At 35.8% G+C, this 25,853-nt stretch overlaps 2 protein-coding genes across 2 annotated transcripts in view; one reads left to right on the forward strand and one right to left on the reverse strand.

The window, feature by feature from the left end:
- Positions 1 to 16,623, reverse strand: part of thoc2 (THO complex 2) — an 87,625-nt gene extending 71,002 nt beyond the window's left edge. The window contains exons 1-8 of the mRNA XM_065267982.2: positions 16,508 to 16,623; positions 15,317 to 15,372; positions 11,895 to 11,986; positions 8,939 to 8,990; positions 4,962 to 5,032; positions 4,166 to 4,287; positions 2,228 to 2,361; positions 99 to 259 (exon numbers count right to left, since the gene is read on the reverse strand). Coding sequence (XP_065124054.1) covers positions 99 to 259; positions 2,228 to 2,361; positions 4,166 to 4,287; positions 4,962 to 5,032; positions 8,939 to 8,990; positions 11,895 to 11,986; positions 15,317 to 15,372; positions 16,508 to 16,572 — 753 coding nt within the window. The 5' untranslated portion in view covers positions 16,573 to 16,623. The remainder of the gene's footprint in view (positions 1 to 98; positions 260 to 2,227; positions 2,362 to 4,165; positions 4,288 to 4,961; positions 5,033 to 8,938; positions 8,991 to 11,894; positions 11,987 to 15,316; positions 15,373 to 16,507) is intronic.
- A 1,252-nt stretch (positions 16,624 to 17,875) lies between these two features.
- Positions 17,876 to 25,560, forward strand: magt1 (magnesium transporter 1). The gene is made up of 10 exons (XM_065268037.1): positions 17,876 to 18,014; positions 18,436 to 18,605; positions 19,538 to 19,655; positions 19,820 to 19,960; positions 20,088 to 20,228; positions 20,357 to 20,446; positions 20,529 to 20,592; positions 20,943 to 21,017; positions 21,103 to 21,193; positions 24,971 to 25,560. Exons 1-10 carry the CDS (start codon positions 17,934 to 17,936, stop codon positions 24,984 to 24,986), a joined length of 987 nt encoding a protein of 328 aa, XP_065124109.1. The 5' UTR covers positions 17,876 to 17,933; the 3' UTR covers positions 24,987 to 25,560.
- Positions 25,561 to 25,853: the final 293 nt, after the last annotated feature.

The raw sequence follows: 25,853 nt of genomic DNA on the forward strand, positions 1-25,853 counted from the left end.
TCCCCAAATAGGCCTTTACTCCACATCCACTACTAAAAGGTAAAAGTTAGCAATTTATATTCAATATTGGTGCTGAAGATAAGATGGTGACAATTTACTTGATGAAACTTGAACTTGAAGCCGAGCATGTGGCAGAGGGTCTGATGTTCACACATGTAGCATTTAATGAGGGGGACGAAAAACTCGTCGTGTTCAGAGCGACACTCGTACACTTCTAAGATGATGTCCAGCACACGGTTCGGATCCAGATTAAAACATCCTGAAGACACATTCAAGACTTCATGTTAAGATCTCAATGCATGGTACAACACAACCGTTGTAAGCTTTAAAAGTTCACATGAAGGATCTGAAAAAGTCTGTTCTTACTACTAATAGCGTAAATAAACAAAATATGTTCTTCAACTTTACACAGAATAAAACCATTTCTAAAATCTTTAACCTGTTTTCACAGAGCTGGAGTTTGTAATTATTAAGGGTTATATCCTTTACTTGATCTAGAAAGGAAGTACAGATATCAATCTTCTAATCGCATCAGAATGAAGTTAAGCACATGGTTTCAGTAAAAGCTCGTTTTGTTACATTGACATCTCAATAGAAAGTTAAATAAACAAATTCAATATTGTGTGACAATGATTTACATCCATTTCAACACAAATTGCAACCCTCTGTCGTGCCATCGTTTCTTTCACAACCAGCAATTTTGTCCCTGATAGTTATTCATTTAGTGTAATGCGTTACTATGGAAACGAAGTGTCAGTGAAGAGCATGTCTGAGATTAAATGCAACGTGTGTAATGTGCGAAAAAGACACATCAAGGTTAATAAACAGAAAAAAAGAGGCATTGTGTGCCATTTTCACACCATTTTTAAGTGAATCAAATTATGCGAAAAGCACGCAATTATTTAATTAGGCAATAAAGTGCCTTTTGATGGGTGACGTATTTTTGTAGGCTAACCAATAAGTTAGTGGGATAGTGGTTCCCTCGCCAAAAAGCTCATTAATTTTTCCCACAGACTTTTAAAATATCACAAAAAATAAGCTCTGTGTTTCTACAAAGATGAATACAACTTTTATGACCTTTGAAGTCGAAATGTGGCTTTTTATATTTCTAGTGAACACATTTACACTTGTATTCGTCTGACTTTAACTTTTGTTAAACACAGAGACTATTTTTTTGCGATAATCCACAAGTCTAATGTGCTTTTTTGCGAAGGAACCAGTGTACTAATTTCCGGGTTGTCCTACAAAAAAGTCATCCCTGCAACACTCTATAAAGCAGTGGTTCTCAAACTGGGGGCCGATATGGTGCCAGGGGGCCACAGTTTTATGACATTTTATAAACTTTTTATACATAAACTTATCATGAATTTGTGTAATTAAACCTAAAAAGTAAGGCTACTAACCAATAGCACTGCTTTGAATACTTTAATATGTTTTGTCTAATTAAAATATTACATTTTAAAACTAATTTTTCTTAAATTTTCTTTGGGGGGCCGGGAAGGAATGCACCGTACACAAGGGGGGCCGCACACTAAAAAAGTTGGAGAACCACTGCTATAAAGTACAAAAAAATAATACAGACACAAATATTGGTTAAGCGTTTTTTTACTAGAGGTGTAATGATACACATTGTTTCACAATTTTGCGATATAAACTACATCGATATGTAATATATATGATATTATTTGCAATATAGAGTTGGTGTTATCAAACACCCAGCTTACTGTATTTAAAGGGTATAATTATCTATAATACTTGGGTATGGTTGGGAATGGTTATATAAAATCTGAGCATGCCCTTAAAGGGATAGTGCACAGAAAAATGAAATTTCTGTCATCATTTACTCATCCTCACTAACCTGTATGAGTTTATTTGTTTTTTAACACAAAAGCAGATATTTTAATAAATTAAGGCAAGCACACAGCTGATAGTAGCCACTGACTTCCATAGTAGGAAAATAAATATTATGCAAGTATTGTGATAAATGATGATGAAGATATTTTGAGAAATGATGGTAAGCACACAGTTGACGGTACCCATTAAATTCCATTGTATTTGTTTTTCCTAATATGGTAGTCAATGGTTACAATCAGCTCTGTGCTTACCATCATTTATCACAATACTGTGATAATCAACACATCATGACATAATTTTTATTTATCCCATTAATTTCTCTAAGCCCACAGTAGTAGAAACGGTTATAGGAAAGAGTTATTGAAACACTCACCTATTAAAGATTTGATGTTTTCAAGGACGAGGTGGCTGGTTAGATTGCTGGAGAGATCCTGACCGAGCTCAGTGATCAGCTTAGCGTAACCCTCATTCTCTTCCCGCAATAAATTGAACTTCTGCTGTTTGTAACTACACAGTAAAAGATAAAAGATGTGAGATGAAGTCATCTGAACTAAATGAAGTGCATCAGAAATCACAAGCAACAGTGGAGAAGCTCACCATGATCAGCCATGAAAATACCAAACCAATTCATTTACACTAACTGGATTGTGTTGATGAAATAGTCATTGAACTGTACATGAAGATGTCTGCTATAAGGCTGTAGCATTTTTACAACCCGACCTGCAAATTTGGATTTCTCCTCTGTGCCTTCACAGAGGTGTGTGTAGATATATATCTATCAAAGATATTGCACCTTCTTGCAAAAAGTTTATTATATGCATGCGTTTTTACAAATGTGTTTAACAATAATATTACCTACCCAATTATTGCAAATAGGGATGCACCGAATGTTCAGCAACCAAAATTAATCAGTCGAAAGCAGCAAAAAAAAAGTTTGGCCGAACAAGTGAAAAGGCTGAATCAATTTTACACAAAAAATTGATCTTTAATGATGCAATCAAATTAACCAGCGTAAGAGTAAGAGACTTGCCAATGCAGCAAACATGTTGGTAAAATAATTTTAAAGTGTCCAAGAAAGACATGAAAACATACAGCATTTCAAGTTTCATCTATCATTTAAAATCAAGACATCCTGAATACCATGCAGCATATAAGAAAGACACGACGGGGGCGATCCTGGGTATCTGCTGAATGCACAAGCACGGAGAACGAGAGACTTTAGCGCTTCATCTCATGGCATAGAAAGACGAAGAGCGTCAGCAGTATGTAATAAAAACTTCCTAAAACCTAAAAAAGTCCTACAATGCCAAACACGCTTTTATTAAACCAGAAATACAAAAGTTTATCAACAATAAGCTTTTTGTTAGACCGATAACTGCTTTGTTGAGCGCTTTTTCCTCTGTCATCTCATGTCAATCTCTCTCTCCCTGTGCTCATGCTTGACCGTGCACACAGGCGCTGCTCAATACACAGGGCTATATAAAGAGTTGTTGCAAGTTTCTTTAGGCATAGTAATAATTAGGTTATTTGCATTTTGCATGGGGACAGAAGATCGAATTAATATCCATTTAGCCAAGACTCATTTTTGCTTTCAAATGTTTAAAGTCTATCTATAGCTATCTGATCAGAGAAGTGACCCCGTGTAAAAGATCCTATAATGACGGCTGGAATGTTTAAAAAAAGTTAAATAAAGTGGGATAATATAGTTAAAGGAAATTCTGAAAATGTAACTTGTACAATGGTGGGAAAATTGGCAAAATAATTAGGAAAATGAAAAATATATATTTTTATTTTATTCAGCTTCGGCCAAGAATTTTCCTTTCGGTTCAAACAATATAACAAAGGCAACATCTGTGGTATTACTTTATGTAAAAAAAAAGATTACCAGTTAGTCATCAAAGAGCGCACATATCAGCTTGAATAATCAGTATCTGGCATTGGTATCGGCTGATTACGACAACAAGAAAAGTACACTCTTCAAAAATCCTGATCGGAGCATCCCTATACAACACTATGCCTTTAATTTGTCGTAGATGTAAACATATATAAAATGGGATATTCTGGCAAAGCCAAAAAATAGTTTACAGAAAAGAGTGGAGCACTGGCTATTATACAGATTCGGCCTGGCAGGCTTAAATTATGTCTGTGACATCAGAGACAGCATTTTTGGCATCATGACCAGGAAAAATTTGATTCTATAGCCAAGAAAGTTGTCTAGGTAGACCGCACATTAGGATGCGAGACTTATTATCGAAAATAAAATGTTTTTTTTTCTCATTATGTGGTCAGCATGGCAGAAAACGTGACTTACAATAGTTTGGTCTTGATTTTTACAATCTTCTGGTTAAACTGCTGTGCCTGTTTGATCAAACCCAGAGACTCCAGTGTTTCTGGATCTAACCTCTCCTTTAGCACCCCATCAGGAACACAAAACTGAAGAAAAGAAAGCACAATCACTTAAAAAAGACAGCTTTATAACAAACAACAAACCAGTACATATTAAATTCAACACGATATTGGAATATTACTGTAGTGCAGCTGTCAGCGTTTCACTGCCCACATATTAAACATCAATGGCCTTCAGCAAGACTTACATAAGCCACTAATGACAATGAATAACAAACTTGTATTTGCATAATAATCAGACTTACAGCGGTTAAAATGAAAATAAGAGAACAGACACACACTGCAGGTCTTTATGAGTCACCCCGACCACCATTACAAACTGCTCTCTTCACAAGTTCATTGTGTTCTGCCATAATAATAAGGATGTGAAAGACGCTAGGGTTTGCTCAAAAATCATTCCCAGCACAATTGTTAAAGTGATAAGACCTCTAATCATTCAGAGCAGTGCTGGTGGTTTGTTCAGGGGCATAGAGTGGCCCTCTATGAGGGGAGTTTAATTTTTCACCCGATGACAGAATTTGGGTCACTCAATACTCTAATGCAGCTAATCGTGAGAGTCAGGGGATCGGGCCACACGCTTACGTATGCACACACCACCGCATCTGCAGGGTGTGCTGCAGCAGGACAGGTCTGTATATCACAGTGCATCAGTGCCACACAGTGGTCATGAAGAAAAACACATCAATGTTTGCTCTACTCACCAAACATGCTCCAACCAGCTGGGTAAAATGATCACGTTTGTGTTTCTCCTCTAGACATCCAGTCTCAATATCTGAAAACGCAAATAAGATCTTAACATATTTGTTAATATTAATGAAGCAGAGCATTAGTAACACTACCATTACAACTAAAGCTGCAGAATTTACCATGACATCATCACTGAAAGACTTGAACAATATAATTTATGCCCTTTAAAAGAGATTTTTTTTATTGCATAATATGAGAGTGTCTCAAATAGATAATCATTATTGATCACCATAAACCAATGGTTGAACCAGTTTTTAAAGATATGAAAATGCTTTTACAACACATGAAAACACTACTACTTCTAAATGTATTGGATTTTAGAAAGAAATAACTGAAAAACTTAAAATTTTGGATTGCGCAGAGTAGGGATGTTTAACGATTAATCGCGATTAATCGTTAGCAGAATAAAAGTTTTTGTTTACATCATATATGTGTGTGAACTGTGTATAATACATTTGTATATATAAATGTACACACATGCATGTATATGTTTTAGAAATGTTTACATGTGTATATACATTTGTATATTTATGTATAATTTATATTATATATAAATATAAATAATTAATATATAAAAAAAATTCTTAAAATTATACATGAATGTGTTCATATTTATATATATACATATTTATTATACACAGTTTACACACATAAGTGATGTAAACAAAAACTTTTATTCTGGTAACGATTAATCACGATTAATTGTTTAGCATCCCTAGCGCAGAGACAATAAAGCAGCAAAATATTATTGTGTAACAATGACATAGTTCTTTGCTGTAGTACCATGAACTTACGGTTTTATTTGACGGGGTTGTGTGCTGTATTACTTTAAAGACCCTACAAAATGACTTGAATGCAATTCTGTGTTTTCAAGGTCTTGTTCTTTTTCCAAAATAGTCTTTATTACGTCAAAACTATCATTTGCTACTGGCCATTGCTTGTCAATGACAGGTGGTATTACTAAATGGGATCTGTACTAGACATAAACCTGCTTCCAGTGTCCCACACCCTGGAACTACTAGACACATTTCAAGTGAAAGCAAGGTTTCATTGTCTTACCTTCCCAGGTGAAAACGTAGTACACTTCCATAATGTACTACATTAAAACTGTAGTTAGATAGGCTACAAGTCAGTAAAACTAGTTAAAGGCACAGTATGTAGGATTGTGGTCAAAACTGGTACTACAATCACACAACTGGTGGCCAATACACAAAATGACAACATAAACGTCAGTTGAGGGCTGCAACTCCACTTTTTAAATGACAATATTCTGGCTAGACCACTGTTGTGAGTGATATAAGTATTTGAAATGAAAATGATTTCTTAATGTCTAGTGACATATCAGGGCCATTTTATGATTAATTGAAATAGATTTCTTACATACTGTTCCTTTAAAATACAGCCAAGCTACCCATTTGAAAAAGTAGTTAGCTACACTACAAGTTACTATTAAAAATTAGCTAGCTACATTAAAACTACTTAGATAATTATAAAATAATGTTATAAAAATAATTATATGATTTCAGTTAGGACTGGGCAATAAAACGATATCGATATACCGTCGATACAACTTTATCAATAATGATAGAAAAATTAGTTTGATATGACGCCTGTTAAAGGAATAGTCTACTCTTTCGCCATATTAAACTATGTTATTACCTCAACCTAGACAAATTAATACATACCTATCTTTTTTCAATGCGTGCACTGTACAGCGGGTTATGAATGTGTTAGCATTTAGCCTAGCCCCATTCATTCCTATGGTACCAAAAAAAAGTTTTATTTTGTGGCACCATACTTACTAGTATAACTCCTCATGTAACAGTCTTTAAATAGGGAAAACACGGAAGTGTTTGGTGGCTTCCCTGTTTGGTACCATAGGAATGAATGGGGCTAGGCTAAATGCTAACACATTCACGACACGCTGTACAGTGCACACATTGAAAAAAGATAGATATGTATTAATTCGTCTAAGTTGAGGTAATAACATAGTTTAATATGGCAAAAGGGTAGACTATTCCTTTAATGCATTGATAAAACTGCATTGGTATACACTACATCGCCTATTATGTGCCCTGATAAAGGAGTGTGTGACAAGCAAACAGCCAATAACAGGTGTTGCTGTGGGGTCCGGTTGCAAAAATTGCCATGTAACAGGAAAGCACGAAACGTGTAAAAATGAGTGCTGTGGCCTAGGAGATTGTCAACAATAAAAGGAAATGTTAGCTCGCCAATGTGTCAGTTCTTAGTTTTTTGCATCTGACCAGCATCACAACAATGTTGTGTGTAAGCTGTGCATACTTGTGGGCCGGCTATACTTTTTTCCGTGTCCAGCTCGCGCACGCACGCCTGAGCGCAGCTTTCAAAGTATACTCACACTGCGCCTACACGCAGATATTAATGTTCGACACATATGCAATACAAATGATTTTTTTTGTTGAATTATTACTCTACATTAAAAAAAATGTTGAAGAAAAGTAGCCGATCCACCATTGCAAACAAAACAAACAATACGAAACAAAGAAGGGGAATCAAACATTATGGTGACAAAAATGCTCCAGACAGAGCATTTATTGAGTTTATTTAACACCAATTTAATCTTTATCTAAGATATACAATTTTTTTTGTACTACTAAACTAAAATTGTTTATTGTTTGCCTCAATAAAGTGTGTAAATAAAACATACAGTGGTTAAATGAAAACTTTTTTCTACTTGTCATGCATCAATAATTATTGCTATCAAATATAACACATTATATCGATAATAAACATTTTAGCTCTATCACCCAGCCTAATTTCAGTATTGTTTTAGTTTGTGAACTACACAATAGGCTACTCAAATATTTATCACAACGTTAGTGCTCTTAGGTTTGTTACAAAATTTTGAACGGACAGATTTGATTTTAAAATAATGGGAAACATGGATTCATCACTTAAAGGAAAAGTCTACCCTTTTGCCATATTAAACTATGTTATTACCTCAACCTAGACGAATTAATACATACCTATCTTTTTTCAATGCATGCACTGTACAGCGTGTTATGAATGTGTTAGCATTTAGCCTAGACCCATTCATTGCTATGGTACCAAAAAAAAGTTTTATTTTGTGGCACCATACTTACTGGTATAACTCCTCATGTAACAGTCTTTAAATAGGGAAAACACGGAAGTGTTTGGTGGCTTCCCTGTTTGGTACCATAGGAATAAATGGGTCTAGGCTAAATGCTAACACATTCATAACACGCTGTACAGTGCACGCATTGAAAAAAGATAAGTATGTATTAATTTGTCTAGGTTGAGGTAATAACATAGTTTAATATGGAAAAAGGGTAGACTATTCCTTTAAGTACAAAATGTGCTTGAATAGAGTAAAAAATAGAGTGAAGTGTACTTTTTTCACCTGGGTTGTAAGACACATTGTTACAGTTTTCATGTGTCATGAACCATTCATAACAGCTTTTTGCGTGGATCAAAATTCGCATACAGAAGACATTCATGCCGATCTGATGACCGCAAACATACCAAAGTAAAAAGTCAATGCTAGTTGGCAGTTATCGTATAAGTGTGAATCGGTCTTTACAGAGACAGCAACAAACAGTAACTGTTTAGGTGTAAACAGATTTTGTATATACATAAAACAAATAAAATTCCAACATAAACATGTTAATAATCACACTAGGCCTACGAATAAACAGATCATCAGAAAAAGTTCAGTAAAACTCTTCATCTTCAGCAGTTGATATATGCAAACATCTGTCAGATGAGCAATCTATGTGGACACATGACTGCAGTTTAATAAGCATGTTCATCCATGCGGGTAACAAAACTGTCTCTCAGTACAAAAGACAAATGAAATGAGACCCAAAACTGTCTGGCCCGCATCCGTTAATCTGCATTTAACGTGTAGGGACAAACACACAGCAACACTTACCTAATATACAGAAAACATCAGCTAAAATAGATGGCAGATCATCTCGCAGTTCCTGTAAAACAAACATTTGCTTTCAATAACACATTCCAGAAATATTCAACATTCAGGCTCCGACACGACGACTTTTTATTTTTCCTGCTGAAAATTCCAGTTCATTAGAGGGCAGTGGACAACACAGAGGATGTGTGGTGAGATGTGGGCGATCTATCACTGGCACACTGTGGTGTTTAGATTGCTACTTTTATCACGCTGGATGTCACAACAGCAGTGTGTGCAGTGATTCTTTTTCAAAGCTCTGTAGATCAAACACAACTGATGTGAAAGAGCACACACCTTGTAAAAGTTTAAAGGACACCTTATTGTCACCTGAGCACAACTCATTTTCTGTAAAAGGGGTTAACAAAAAGACATTGCAGAACTTCACGAGGTGTTTGTTTGCCATGTAAACGATTAATCAAATATAACGTATGTCCAGATCGAAACAGAATATGCGCATGTCAAAATAAAAGTTTCATTATCATCAAGTGTTATTTTTCTAGTTGTTCACCTCGCTTTCCGAGTCGTTGATACACTGTTTTTTGTAATTATATCCAAGAAGCACACAAAGGGCACTTTTCCCGTCGTCACCTCAGCTTAGATCTGTGGCATACTTTTATGATGATCAGTGATATATGTTGCAGAGGCGTTAAGTATAACAACAGTCAGTTACTGTTCACATTTAACAGCTTCTTGCCAGAATTTAAGATTATATTCAAATCCGTTTATTAAAAACGGCTTCTGGTCTTCTTCCCTGTGTATTGCAACGTTGCTATGCTAAGCTTGGAGACGTCACTAAAGATGTTATTTGCTTTCAGTATATTAAACGTATTTGCATTTTCTGTGTCAGACCCTATCAGATCCACTGCGGATGCCATTTCATCGCGTTGGCAGCCAGCCTCGTCTAGCATGACGTTAAAAAGCCCAGGTGTTAGCTTGGCACCAAGCATCGTTGTGATCATGCCTAGTTTAACTTCTGTGCGCTCAATTTAGTTTTTTTTTCCTGCTGTATATGTTTTGCGTACACACGTGCATGACCTTAGTGATGGGCGATTTCGAAGCACGCTTCATGAGGAATCATCGATTCGGATCTTGTTTTAAACTGGCCAAAGTCACGTGATTTTAGCAAACGAGGCTTCATTACATCATAACTGTTTCGAAATCCGATGATTCACCACTAGGGGGAGTTGATCACAAATGACCAGTGTAGATGAACTCGGGTCAGTTTTATTGTAAAAGTTTATAAAACATTCATCCTTCTGACTAATAACACTACCATTTTGTCTACTTTTTGTTTATAGACAGATTTAATGACAAAAATGTGCATAATTAAAAAGGGAGTTTGTTTTAAGGATTTTTTTGCCATAAATAAAACTAAAAACACAGAATACACTCTTAATTAAATGAAATAATTAATTTTTCTTAAAAAAATTTTTAGAACAATCTTGCTATTACTTTGTAAAAAGTGTAAAATGTTTGGACAGATCTTGTTGCTTTTACACTATTTTGACCAGCAGGTGTCGCAAGCGTGTATGGGGTTTCGAACGCTTCGAAAAACTGAATCATGATTTTACGAAACAATTGGTTCAATTGATTCAAAGTTTCGAAAAGCTTCATTTCTCCCATCACTACATGACCTTGCTTTTCCGACACTCGTTAAGTTTTTGCGATTTAATACTTATCGCAGATCGATTCATTGTTAACATCCCTAGCTGCAACGTCACACATTTGCATTGTGCTTTTAGGTTTAAATAATTTAATCCACATAATAATCCATTTAAATATTTAAGCACATGAAGACACGAAACAGATCTCAATGTGGTCCTCATGTGCTTATCGACAAATTTTAAATGTTAAATTTAAAGTTTTTAAAAAGTTTTTTTACCGGAGCAGGCAAGATAAATATGGTTGTCTTTCTTCACAAAAACATGTTACATTAAAAAAATCTGTTTTTTTTAGAAAGCAGCAGAATATGTAACAAACAGGAGTAATAAAAGGTCAGTCAAGGTTAGTGTGATCAAAGAAGTCCAAGTATGTCCAAACATATCTTGCAAAGAAACACTTTACAGAGCAATAAAATTAATTAATACACATTTCTGTTTTCAGCCATGTGCATTTCATCCTCGTCTTTAACTCTTTCCCTGACAGCGTTTTTTAAAAATGTTGCCAGCCAGAATTTGAAAGTAGATTTCTTCAAAAATACCAAATGAGCAAAGAGATAGCGGAGCAAAAAGCTGAGATAATTGAGTTTTTGTGAAGGACTTTTGATAGAGATCAGATTCACAGCGATGATCAAAACATACACAGTTTGAACTTTTTGCCCTAAGAGAATACTTCCAGGTTTTAGAAGTAGGGTAAGAGCACCACCTGGTGGATAGTAGCGGAAATATGGATTGACGGAAAAGTCATTGCAATTGGCAGGGAAGTGTTTTCTCCATCTAGCAAAACTAGCAAGCAATGCTGAGATAACAAAGAGGTGAATATTTTCAGCTGTTTCCCAACCAAAACCCTTTCCCCTCACATACTCAAAGTACTCTGTTTACAGGCCAGTTGGCTTGAATCTTGGCTGAGTCAATAATAAATTGTGAATTTACAGTCATGTTTGAGGCATTACACTTCTGAATGTTTTCAGAATATTGCTGTACCGTTAAAGAGTCACTGCCACTGCATGGTACCACAATGTTTTAGTTTAGCGTATTTTTGTATTGCAGTATGTTGGTGAAGCAAAAGGCATATTCTGATTCAAGTCAACTTTACAATAAGTAATGCTGCGATGAAGAAGAGTTTCTGCTTTGGTTCCACATCACTTGCAGGAGACAGATAGTGAACTCTAGCGCATTCAGTCACAGTTGAAATGTTTTCAAATGTTTCAGGTGAAATATTTCCAAACAGCATTTGTATGATTTGAGACAGCATTTACCATAACATCAGCCAGGAGACTGGCAGCCACGTCCACCTTCAGATTGCCCTGGATAACATGCCAGCAAAGCTCATACAAGGCTGTCTGTAGATCTGAAGACAAAAGAGAAAAGGCATAAAATAACACCTTCCAGATCCTGACAGACAGATAACAGCTCGACAATATTAAATTGCTTTTCACATAACTCGCAGTTTCGCATGAAAAACACACAACCATACTACTACACTTCTGTACAACTTCTCAGTATTTCATTAAATGTGGGATTTATTTGCTTGTAACACTCAAACAACCTACTACATCTAAAAACACAGTGTATTAATACATGGTTACAAGCAGCAGCTAAATACTGTATTGTTGTTGAGCAAATACATCAAAATCAGTGCTCAAAACTCCTTACAAATCTCCCTAGACAGAGCTGCAACCATTTTTTCATTTTTTAATAACGTGTGAGGTAAAATTTCACAATAATGTTCAGATTGCTTTGATTTCTGTTAACCAACAGGTTCACTGATATATAACAAGGTGTTACAGTGTGAATATGAAGCGGTCTATTGCAGATTATTTTATTATACAAGACATAGTGAGTGGAGAGGTGAGAAAGAGGAGACCATCAAGAGATCACAAAGGTGAAAGTGCAGGTGCAAGCAGGGAGACATAGAGAAGAAAAAATTTTGCATAACGATTTAATCCACAAGTTTCCAACATCAAAAGTGGGCGCGTCTTCCGGTTCGAAGTAAACAAGGGGGACGCATAGCGGGACATGACACTCATTAATTTATTAGTTGACAGTCTAAATATATAGCGATCCAAACTTGCTAACGTCTAACGACGTGGGAACACAACCTCAACGAAATAAAAAAGGGTGAAATAACAGTACCCTCCGCAGTAGATAGTTCGGTACGGGTTTGGCTTCTTATCCACGAAGTGAAACGAGCACGCAAACAAGTGTTTAGGGGTGTTTTTAAGTTTAAGTTCTTCAGCCATATTCTTTTTGATTCGTCGATCATCTTTTGGAAGGTGATGGAAACTGTACAGTCATTGGCAGTAACACTCCAATTTAGTTTTAGGCTTATATTTAAAACACTCACGTTTAAGCCACTGACTTAGTTTATTCCGGTTATATGTACAACCACGAACAGCACATGTTGTCCCTGAGTTCCGTAGTGACATCTCTCATAAAGGTTTGCGACTTTAAATAGTAAAAAATTGTCAGAAAAACACCTAACCTGTTCGCACAAAATACCATTGATATACAACTTCCACCGCCTCACCGGAAGTTTCACCCACTTTCTTTTTTACAGTAACGCCCTCCGGAAACTTGTGGATAGTTTTTGTCTTTTTGTGCACTAAATAAAGTTTATGCTTAGGCTACATAATAGTTTGGATTTTCCTTTTCTGTTAGGACTGTTTTAACAATAAATCTTAACCCCATGTTTTTATTCTTTATACTTTATGATTGGACTGCCGCCTTGAACTTGAAAGCTTGACACAGCGCTTCATACCAACTGATTGCATGCGTGCACAGGGATTATACGAGTTCATGTTCATATCTTTTTGGCCTAAACGGACAAATACACAAACAATTTTTATATGAGCTGTCTAACTAAGTACCATAGCAAACAACTGATTATGTCTTAGCCGAATGTATTGTATTCGGTATTAAAAGCCTAGTAAACAGTAGGCAACCCGTTTAAGTATTTGTCATTGAAGTTAATACAAAAACAAAAAAGGAAGAGAAAATCAATCACTGCTTTTGACTGACTAATCTTTGTAAGTTTATAACACAGATTAATCCATATTTACTTTTAAAATTAATCAATTTTTTGCCGAAACTCCTTAGTGCTATTTGGAGTAAGTTTAAGCTTTATCATGGAGTTTAGATTTCTTCTTCATTTATTCTTAATGCTATTCCAACATCTATGGCTATATTCATGTCAAACTGGTTAATCCATACACTGGTTGAGGGAGGGGCAATTTGGTTACTCACCTAACTTGTAAGAGGAAATCAGAGAAAACTCACAACACCACACTGAGAACAAGTTTAGATTTCCTGAACAACTTTTACGAAAGTTACTGCACTGATCTTTTACTTTAATAACAGACGATAAACCAGATGTGAGAAAAAGAAAAGTTGACAATTCACCCTTACATTATGTTTACATCTGTGCTAGTAATGCATGCAGTGCAATATAGGAATATTTATCTAATGCGGGGTAGAGGTCTTCACGGGTCCACTTAGATCCGAAAACCCGAGGTCCGACCCGAGACCCGATCGGGTTCGGGTCTAAAACTTTCACATGTGCCTCGGACACGGGTCGGGTACAATAATAGCGGCATCGGGTCTCGGGTAATTTAAAAATGAATGTGTTTTTTCTGAACGGACCCGAGAAGACCCGAACTCTCTCGCCTGTGTGCGTCAATGTCCTTTTCAAACCTCTCATCTGTTTGCCAAGAGCGCTTACGACATTGTGTGGTTGTCGGAAGGTTCATTTTCGTTGAGACAAACATGTCAGTCAATTATAAATGTACATTTTAGCGGTTACGTTGGTGTCGTCGTCAGATAAAGTAAAATGAATGGAGCAGCTCGCCAAATTGGTTGCAAGGCCACCGGAGTTTCTTTCTGTCTGACTGCTGCGCGTGGGTCTGCAGAATGCACACACGTCAGTGCCGTTTACATTCGGTTCCAGTCGGGTTAAAAAAAATGTTCACTAGTTCGGGTCGGACTCGGGTCTAATTTTCTCGGGTTTGTCTCGGGTCGGGTCTTTCTTTAAAAAAATTTTTTTATGCACGTCGGTTTCGGGTATGAAGTGATTCGGGTCATTTCGGGTCGGGTACATTTCTTTGGACCCGAAAAGACCTCTAATGCGGGGTAATGTAAAGTAATCAGTAACATCGAGATTCATTCATGATTTTTTTTAATCAGGGTTACACATCATTTTCTTTTATGGACAATAAACCCCCTAAAGTAGCATTGGCCACCACATTTATAAAAGTCTGCACCGCCACTGCAGTGCATCATGCAGTTGTTCGGCAGTAATCAGCAGACATCCACGGCAATAATACGTTAGTAACATATTTATTAAATCAAACTATTTTAGTATTGTTTTCTTTAAAATGTATGCTTGTTTGAAAAATGTTTCAGTCACTGTCACTGCAAAACCAGCATATACAAATTAAGTGTACTTAACAGAACAATTTATCAAAATACAAGGTCATTGATTTACCCAAATTGTAAGTTAGTGCAACCAACTGAGAGTTGCAGGAAAAATAAGTCTAGAGGCCTGCTACCCTGTTTGCATCAGCTTAAAATGATTTATAATTTGAGGTGTCGGGCCGCTGGAATTTTTTGAACTTTTTGTGCTATTATGACGCAGCTACTTTATCAAATATAATAAATGTAGCTACTGATGTATTTAACTCACCTTTAACAAACTCATGAATACTGGGTTTCCCTGCAAGATCCTGGCAAAACTGTAAACTGTAAATAAAGAGCAAATCACATGTGAATTGTTAACAAAAACATTCGTAGCAATACATGGACAAGACCGCCAAATAAGATCCTCTCATTTTTATGTGAAAATTGACTGAATTAGGTAAATGCACTCAATAGTACCTGACTGTCACAGGGAACCATTATGTTTGTACAGTAAACTTTTAAACCTCTTGTCATACAAATACGCTACAAAACATCTACCAAATCACATCAGCCTGACCCAGTTTACATACAGGTTACTTTCATTTCAGCAAGAACATTACATACAGGTTATTATCTGTAGCTATGACTTCTACAAACTGAAAAATTATATCATTTATTAAAATGCATTCCTATTCACAAGAAAGTGAATGTGTATTTGCTCCTCATATTTCAATTCAAAAATATTTGGTGGTTGTCTTTCTATGTCCTGTAGTAAAAACAAACCTGGGAACACCTGCATTAGACATCACATATATAAGCATCTGTGACTGGGAAATGGTGCCCACAAATGACAGACTGCTCACAACGTTTTGGGAATACGATACTCAAAAAATGCTTCAGATATGTTTAAAAATATACTTTTTTTGAACAACGTCATCGAATATTAATGTTAGCTAATCATCAAAAGTCAACTCTTTAGCACAACTACAGTTACAGTAACAGTTACATCTGCACTTCACACTAGAGTTACGCAAGCTTTTAACATTATATAACGTTTACTGTGTGTCCGTTTCAGCATGTTTGGCCTCTTGTTTATCTGTAGGTGACATGTAACACACCATACATATGTAACACACACTGATATAAAGACACGCTAATGCTAACCCAGCTAACTATTAGCTCACTGATATTACACTCTCAAAATAACTAATCTACTTGCTTAATTCCCTTACAAACACACGTGCTGAAACGATAGACATTATGTTCTTTGTTTATTTAATTCTATCTTGGGGTTTATCCGCGGTTTTATTGAACTTTCAGTAAATTAGTCTGTCACGCGCACTAGCTATAGACATTCACAATGAAGAGAATTTGATTTGTTATTTCAACTAAAACACGCAGTGATAAGGCGCGAATGCAACGCTTTTCACTTTATTTGCACCCACGGTACGCAATGATGCACTAAACTCCTACTCACAACTCATTTTTGCCAGATTTGTCCCAGTTTTTGAGCCAGTCAGACGGGAGGATCAGTGCCGCCATCTTCCTCCACACACACTACTCACTCACTCGCGTGCCCGCCGGATGTTTAGCACACACACTCAAGCGCGCGTCAGTGCATGTCGGGATTTCGGCATATTTAAATTTTTTAAAGTTCATAACAGATTTTTATATTTATTTTATTATTATAAAATGTATACAAAGACAAATGGTCAAAATCTAGGCAGCCAAACCTCTTTCTTCCTTTTAATTTTAGTAAACTCACTTCTCTCTTTGTCTGACTTAAATTTTTTACAAATTGTTCTAGAAATTGATGTCCTGCCACCCTCACTGTGCCCTGAAATGCGTTTTAAAGAAAAAATATTATATTTTTATAATTATATAAAATACTAATTATATTTTATATTATACTAATTATATTAAATACGAAATATTTTAAAACTTTGTGTGGCTGTTTCCCGGATCCAGGGATAGTCAGCTGTCCAAACTGAAAACAACTTGCCCTGACATACATCAGTGCCCTTTGTTTTGCCTCAAAAGGCACACAAGTAATGTTTTTAGTAAGGAATGTTTGTTCAAACTAGTTATATTTCCTAATTAAACTAAGACCTAGTCCTAGCTTGATTTAAACTAATCCCTGTTCAGGAAACCATAAATGTGTGTTTCTTTTATTAGTTTCAGGGGTGGTTTTCCAGACAGGGATTAGAGTCCTAGACTAAAATAAATGTAAGAACTGTCCAAGCTGGAAACAACCTAAACTGAAATATCTTAACATACATCCGTGCCCTTTGTTTTGCTTCAAAATGCACATAAGAAATGTTTTTAGGAAGGCATGTTTGTTAAAACTAGTTATATTTCCTATTAAAACTAAGGCCTAGTCCTGGTTTAAGCTTATCCCTGTTTGGGAAACCACCCCAAAGAGTGCCATTACCAAACTGCAGTATTTTTGTAATTTTGACTATGAATCCATACAACCAGTTATGAAAAAGTTTCAAAGACACCCATAAGCACTTTGCATGTGTGCATACATTTGTGTCTTTTGTCTTAACTTTAGTTTTTGATTTGTTATTTTGTCTTGCAACACAATTTATGGTTGTATCGAAAATCTGTTATGCAACATGTTGATGTAAGAAAGAAATTAAAATTCTTATAAAGCTGCTTATTATTAATAATATGTATAATTTTATTATATATGCAATGAACAAATACATAGTTTACACGGCAGCTGAAGTTGCAGCTTGTTTTGTAAAGCGCTCATTCAGATTTACAATGTGCAATAAACCACACTTTTATTTTGAAATGCTTATCCAAGTAGCCCTGACTTCCGCATCGCTGTGCTCCACCAATAGGAATCGGACAGGAGTTCCTGCAGAAGAGTCACGGCCGCACTTGCACCTTCAGAAATGTTTTCTAAACTTTTCATAGTTGTTTTTCTCGCTTTTATTTTACACAGCACACCATCAGATGGCCAGAAAAAGAAGGAGGTCAGTGGATTTTCGTTCTGCAGTTATTCAGTCATTTTAATTTCTTATATAAACTGAGCTCACCGGTTATTCAAATGATCGTATAGCTCATATTATTTTGCTCTTTTTTAACCGCACGTGGGTTTTAAAGATATTTTAATAATTTGAGTTATGAAATCAATGTTATGTTACTATCTATAAATCACCCAAAATGAATTATTTATCTGTTTGCATTCAATGCATTGTGTTCATTCGGAGCAGTATGCAAACTAAGCTAAGCTTCCTGTTTAACAGCAGCCCGTGAACTCATCTGACTGCTTCCCTTGAATATCTATTAATTACTTTTCAGACACTTTTTGGTATCTGCACAATGGCTTTTTTTAACTTATTATATGAAAATGTGATTCAGTAACCAAATCTAACAGAATGACACTTGATTTAGACTTTGCTGTCGGAGAAGGTCGCTCAGATGATGGAGTGGACCGGTAAACGTGCAGTGGTCAGACTGAATGGAGATAAGTTCAGGAGATTGGTCAGAGCTCCACCGCGGAACTACTCAGTTATTATCATGTTTACAGCACTGCAGCCACAGAGACAGTGTGCAGTCTGTCGGTAAGGACTCATGAAACTTTATATTTAGTTGTGCATCAATCACATTTCAAAGTATCTGGTTTCTAAATCTAATCTAATTCATCATTATATACTTTCACCATGAACATTTATGAAGATCTTTGTTAAATTATCAATGCTCAAAGCAAAGGATCTTCTTTTGCTGGGTACCTGTACACTCAGGATTTGCTGGCAATGAGAAAGCAGACAATGCAGGCAAAAAAACATTATCCACAAAATTAGTAAAGTGTCTTATAACTTTCACAGACCCAAAAGCAAACAATAAATTAATACATCAGAAATATATGGGATCAAGGTCTAAATAACAAGTTGCATGAAATAAATTCTGATGTTGGAAAAAAGCATAATTCATTAAAAATAATTGAAAATGGTTGGGATCAAGTCATCTATACAAGATGCAGAATAGGACATTCAAAAATCACATCAATTTTTAATCTAAAGAGAAAATCCTCCAAAATGTCTGTCTTGTCAGAAATCATTGTCCATTAAACATATTTTACTAGATTTTATTACCTCTTACATTGTGAGGAAATACGTTTTTATTCTGTTGATATTTTCGAAAACGTTTTTTAATCAAGTTAATCCAAACATAGTTTTAAGATTAAATGAATTTTAAACATCTTTTCTAGTCTTACTTTATATAATTAGACTATTCTCACCATGAATATAGCCTTAGAAGCTGGCAGGGCTTTTAAAAGAAAGAAAGACATGTTTATGAATATGAAATGAAAATGAATGATATAATCTTTTTGATGTATGCACTGTTGACGTACACAGTCCTGATTCTCAGTCTTTTATTGTCTAAAGTTAAAACACCATTCTACTTAAATAACAATCACAAGCCAATTTCAAAAGGATTAAATTGCATTGAATATAACATTACATATAATATAACACTTGCCTTTTTTTATCAGACAGGCGGATGAAGAGTACCAGATTCTTGCAAACTCGTGGAGATATTCGAACTCATTTACCAACAGGATTTTCTTTGCAATGGTGGATTTTGATGAAGGATCTGATGTTTTTCAGATGGTAACTCTTATTAATTTGACTTGTTTTAAAGTAGGAGATGCCTTTAGGATTGTATCCATCAGAAAATGAATAAATAGTGAAAAGAAGTCAGTCCATAACAGAGCGTAGCCAGTATGTTTGTTCAAACAAAACTTCATTTTATTTTGTTCATGTGTCCTCCATAGCTCAACATGAACTCGGCTCCGACATTCATCAACTTTCCAGCTAAAGGCAAACCCAAGCGAGCGGATACGTATGACCTGCAGGTTCGGGGCTTTGCAGCGGAGCAGCTTGCTCGATGGGTGGCGGACCGAACAGATGTTCATGTAAGCAAAGGCGTTTCAATTTTCTGTTAAACAAAAGTCTAAACGTATGCATTTCTGGCCTGTCTTAATGAATGTGCTGGATTGAGTTATAAATTTAGTTTTTAATGTGCTTTAATGTTTGGTTCAGATCCGAGTCATCAGACCTCCTAACTACGCCGGACCGCTGATGCTGGGATTGCTGCTGGCTGTCATAGGAAGTCTGGCTTACTTGCGCCGCAATAACCTCGAGTTTCTTTTCAATAAGAACGTCTGGGCTTTCTCTGCATTGGTGGGTTACTCCTGAGATTTTTCACTCGATTATTATTTGTACATTTCATTGATGCAAAAATAAGTAATCTTTCACATGTCCTTAAAATAGACTTGTGTGAGTCAGTTTCTTTACTTTGGTTTCTCTAGTGTTTTGTTTTGATCATGACATCGGGCCAAATGTGGAACCACATTCGAGGTCCTCCATACGCTCACAAGAACCCAAACACTGGTCAAGTGGTGAGTCTGTAACACTTAAATGAGCTCTGTTAAAAAGCCTAGTGAACATGTCCATTGTGTAACATATGTCTGTCAATTTCAGAGTTACGTCCACGGAAGCAGTCAGGCTCAGTTTGTGGCAGAAACCCACATTGTTCTTCTCTTCAGTATCCTTCATAGATCAGTTATATCATGTGTGAATTACTAGATACGTTTACATGCAACGAAATAATCTGTTTGTAATCATATTGATGGCTTAATCGTTTTGAAAAGCCTTCATGTAAACACCTTAATCGATATGATTGAGGTTGATCAGATGCTAATTTTAAATGTCCATTGGGATGGTTTTGATACGTGAAGCTGGCAACCCTGGCCGTATAATCAGATTGCATTGTTTAGGGTGCATGTAAACTGTATTGTCGTAACCTTCATTCAGATTAAATTCAGTCGGACTGACAACATTTTGTGCATGTAAACTTTTTTCACTGAACCCATGTGTTCCTGAACTCTGATTCAGATGCGGCCGTGACTTTAGGAATGGTTCTGCTTCATGAGGCCGCGACCTCTGACCTTGACATCGGGAAGAGGAAAAGTACGCTGTCATAGGATGAGTGCTGAATAGTTTACAAACACCTGGTGAAATTGGACTGGTTTAATTTCTTCTGTTTTCTTTTTAGTTATGTGTGTGGTGGGAATTGGACTAGTGGTGCTGTTCTTCAGCTGGCTGCTGTCAGTGTTTAAAGCCAAATATCATGGATATCCTTACAGGTAAAGCCAGTGAAGTGCCAGTCATTTATTTTAGCTGTTTGTTTCTTTCTCTTCAGGTGTAAGGGTTGTTTTTTAGGGTTTTTAAAGGTACCCTGGTTATAAACGCATGTATGGTTTAATAGATTAAGGCCCTGTTTACATTAGAGCATTTGTGTTTTATGAAAACAATCCTCGTTTATACTGGCATTTTAAAAAGACTCTTCATCCACACTATGGATATCAGCTGACGTCACTCGCTTGTCTTCCGCCATTTTTAGGACCTGAAGTTGTCGTAAAAGAACTTGAAGCTATGCCTTCAATATGCTGTGAGCATCAAAATCTCTATTTTAACAACACTAAGAAGGCTCAACACAACATGATATTTTTCTCGAAGTATCGCCTATGTCTCTACACGTGAACTCCAGCATTGAGAACATTGTTTGTGAACACAGAGTTAACTAAAAAGAAGGTTTTGAACAACTGACTTTGGATGATTTGGCGTCCGCTCGCCGCCTTCTTCCCAGTCAAGATGTATCGATCTCCAATTGCGACGTAAGGAGGGAGGATTGTAAAGATTGATATCTCCTAAAGCATAGTTCCTTAAAAATGCACGGATAATTCGTTGTTTTGTCGCAAGTGAAAAACAATATTGACCTTCTAGTTGAAAAAGGAGCCTCATATGAGATTCATTCATTCGCATTCGGAAATCGATTATTTACGTCTGGCAGAGATGACGAGCGGACATCATTACATCCAAAGTCAGTTGTACAAAACCTTTCTTTTTAGTAAACTCCGTGTACACAAACAATGTTCTCAATGCTCGCGTTCATGTGTAGAGATGCAGGTGATACTTCGAGCAAAGTATCATGTTGTGTGGCGCCTTCTTATGTTGTAAAATAGTGGTAGTTCGGTAGCAGCGGATAGCGGCTGGAAGAACGCATCAGGGATCGAATAGGCATCACACCCTAACCAAGATATATTTTTTAAAAGTAGCGTTTATTTTCATGACAGTCGAGATGCGACATGATGTCTTTCGTAGCCCTTTACTGTATCCGTAAGACTCATAGAAAGTAAAAGATAAGAAATCCGTAAATCGTAGCAAGGTAGCCAATGCTTGTCAATAACCTACTGGTACTCTGTAGGTCCTCAAGATGGCGGCATGACGTGAAAGGTCACATGACTGAAATCCATCTATACACGACCATAAACGCATGAAACGTGTCCAATCACGTAACTGGGCATGCGCATAAAAGTGTAAAGTAACTTATTACTCTAATAGTAGCTTTCCTTTGCGCATTTATGCTGCCAAGGGGTGTGCGATATTGACAAAAATTCGTACCTGGATCCTTTGGCGGCAACTACAACAGACACTATTTCTGAACCTATAGACCAATTTCGTGTTTGCAAACAGAGATGACGTTTTTTGTGGGCGGAGCCAAACTGGTTGCAGAAAGTGACTGCTCCGCAGTAGGGTTGTGAAGTGTTTTAGCATTAAACCGTGATTTTTATGGATCCGGTGTTCTGTCGAAGTCTGATTCCCCTATGTTTCCCTTTAGTGCAATGTTTCTTATAGCGTTTTAATCACGTTACGTTTATTTTTTAGATAGATAAAAAGTTTAAATGGCTTGGCTACTGATATGCATGTATGTAATGTATATGTATTGTTCTTTTTTGCTAAATCAATTATTTTTACAGTCTGAATCGCTAAAAGTACATGTAAAAGCAATACTATCATGTATTATATATAATAGCGTTTATTACATATTTCATAATTTTCCTGTTTTCTATTATTTCTTCCTTAATAAATTATAATTGTAACGTGATAAAAACGCTATAAGAAACACATGGAGGTAACAGACTTCGACAGAACACCGGACATCTTCTCTACTTATTTTCTATTCTAATTATTAAAAGATTTCCAGATGATTTCATCGCTCCAGTCTGTCCGTTTAAGGGCTTATTGTAATCATAAACACCTACGTTTATCTTCAAATGATGTCTTCGACGATTGTATTCTATAAAAATGAAAGCCATCTTTTTTGGCATTCTTATTCTGACACTTAACAGCACAACCGGACATTTTCCAGTGAGTTATCTTGCTCTTTTCACTGGTGTCTAATTCATTTCCACTGTTTTTCTGCAACCGCATTGCGCGCGCAGCTTGCAGTGACGTAACTGTGACGTCTACTCTAAATTGGTCTATAAAAAAAAGTTTGGGAAAGTCTTATATTGTTCTAGTTCCCCCCTGCAACATATTTATATGATTAATAGGTTAATGTTGATGTTATAAACCAAACAGAAAGGTCTTTATGATTTAAAAAGGAAGCATTCAAGTGAACAGTACTAAACAGTAGCGAACTTGAAGCAAAAATAAATTTCAGCAAATGCAAACTTCAATCAAACATAATTAGAGGTGAAGTATAGCTTTAGCCTGCAGGAATGCTTATTGCTTTAATGTAGGGAGTTCCTCTTCAACCATTTCACCCTGTTATATTTATAATAGTTCATTGTTCGCAGTTCATATTTATCAGATCTTATAGTCCATTTGAAAATTTTCGTACAAACTGACTGTATTCTTCAGAAAAACGCCAAATAACTTATCTTCCCTTACCTGTTGCTGTTCAGTGTGTGTTTCCTCACACGCGTTCTCCGACAAAAAAGCCCGGCCGGCTAAAGTGTTAAAAATTAATATTAGTTTAATTTTTGAAAGTTTGCGAGGTCCGTGCACGTCCTCCGCTAGCTACACAGAAATAGCAAAAAGCGCAATCGGCTAAACGAGCATTAAATAATAATATGATGTTGATTTTATTGTTTTTATTAATTTATATTCACAAAACTTATCAACAAAACATTGATTAAAATTAAGAGACAAATTATATGAAACAAAATTCATTTTAAAGTAGCAAACAAAACTTAAATTAAACTCGAAAATAATGTCTGACCCATTACAATTCTCCCTTTATATTGGCCATACAACGCCCTATATGGCATTTAAAATTACAGTCTTATCTTTCGTAATAAGCTAACTAAATTTAAACAAAACATAAACAACATTACAACAATATTCAAACCCAATAAAACACAAACATAAATATAAAACAGACATTATCTATAAGGATACATGTTAAAACAATCCGATATAGCGTTTATAATAGCTGGTTCGTAGATGTTTACTATTTTTGGCAAAACCTCCGTAGCAAACCTCCATTTACCTGAATAAAAAACAAACAGTGCTCGCTTAGCGCCATATAGTTTTTTAACATTTGTATATTGGAATGACAGAAGCAAAGAAAAAGACTAGGAATGTGCGTTCCTACTTGACTTTGTCGTTTGCTTGTTTTTCTTTTTGTGAATTGGTTGACTATACCGATCAGAATGATCTGACTCCTAAACGAGCGGTACCATCGATTCAACATGATTAATCACCCAAAAAAAAGGTGACAGTGACTTACTTTAGTGGACGGTGCTGAAGACACTACTGAAAACCAGCCTGACTGCTGAGCATTGGCTTGGTGTGTGCATCTATAAATGGTGACTGTGAAAGTCTAAAGCAAAGTTTGTGTGCTTTATTACAGTAGGAATGCTTTTTTTGTGTCAATACCAATATTTATTTAAACACATTACAGATTTTATTGTCTACATTTCTCGAGCGTATAGTGCTTTAAAATTACATTTGTACATGACAGGTGAATGCATAAAGAATAAGTGACACGTTTTCTTTGAATTCACATTGGTAAAGTAAGTTTTTTGTTTAGTGATTGGTTTTAACACAAATGTCTTTCTGTTTTTTTTTTACAGCTTTTTGTTCAGCTAAACAAAGAATTGTGAAGGAGCCGTGGCAGATATTGATGCTCAAAGTGCCTTAATGTTTGATATTGATTGATTTGGTAAACTTCTGCTTGCCTTGTATAAGACTTGTTTGATTTTCTTTGTTATTATTTTTTAATATTCACTTACAAAAGCCGTGATTAAATTTTTAAGGTTTTTTATTTTTAAGAAAGTTTTTTGTTAAGAACGCATGTGAATGAAACGAGCAGTTAAGTGTGAAAACAGGTTCAAGGTTTAGGTTTGTAGCATATAAATTGCATTGCTTGCTACAGTATAATGAGGTTAATCCAGTGTACACTTTAAAATTGTGTAGTGAATTGGTTCAGTTTAAATACTTCGAGGTACACCAAGACAAGACAAGGTTTTTGAATTCTACCTCATCAATGTGCAAATTAAGTGTCCAAAGTCAAATAAGAGTCAGTGGGTATTTTGAGTGTAAGATTGAAGGAAACCTCAGGGCGATTGAATGTGTCTTAAATGAGGAAAAGCAAATGTTTGCTCATGTTGTGCCTCGTGTGATGATGACTGCCATTAAAAGTGCCTTGATTCCTTGTATTACATTATTGCATTGGACTGCTTTTCTAAATTATAAAACGTATATAAAGCAAATCATCTATTTGCATCAGCAGATTTGTACTTATTTAAAGTTAAACTATACGATTCCTGACATTGGCCCCGAACAACCAATTGCTTTCAACATGGACAGAGCAAGTTCTGTATTTCTCAGTATTTATTTCTTATTAAGTATGTATAAATATTAAGTATATAAAATGTATTACAGTCACAGAATTATATAGGCCTACTGTTTCTCTGCTGCTGTCTATGGAAGCTTATTTCCGCCACATCTTAGTCA

Source organism: Paramisgurnus dabryanus, chromosome 16, assembly GCF_030506205.2.
Source record: "Paramisgurnus dabryanus chromosome 16, PD_genome_1.1, whole genome shotgun sequence".
NCBI lineage: Eukaryota > Metazoa > Chordata > Actinopteri > Cypriniformes > Cobitidae > Paramisgurnus > Paramisgurnus dabryanus.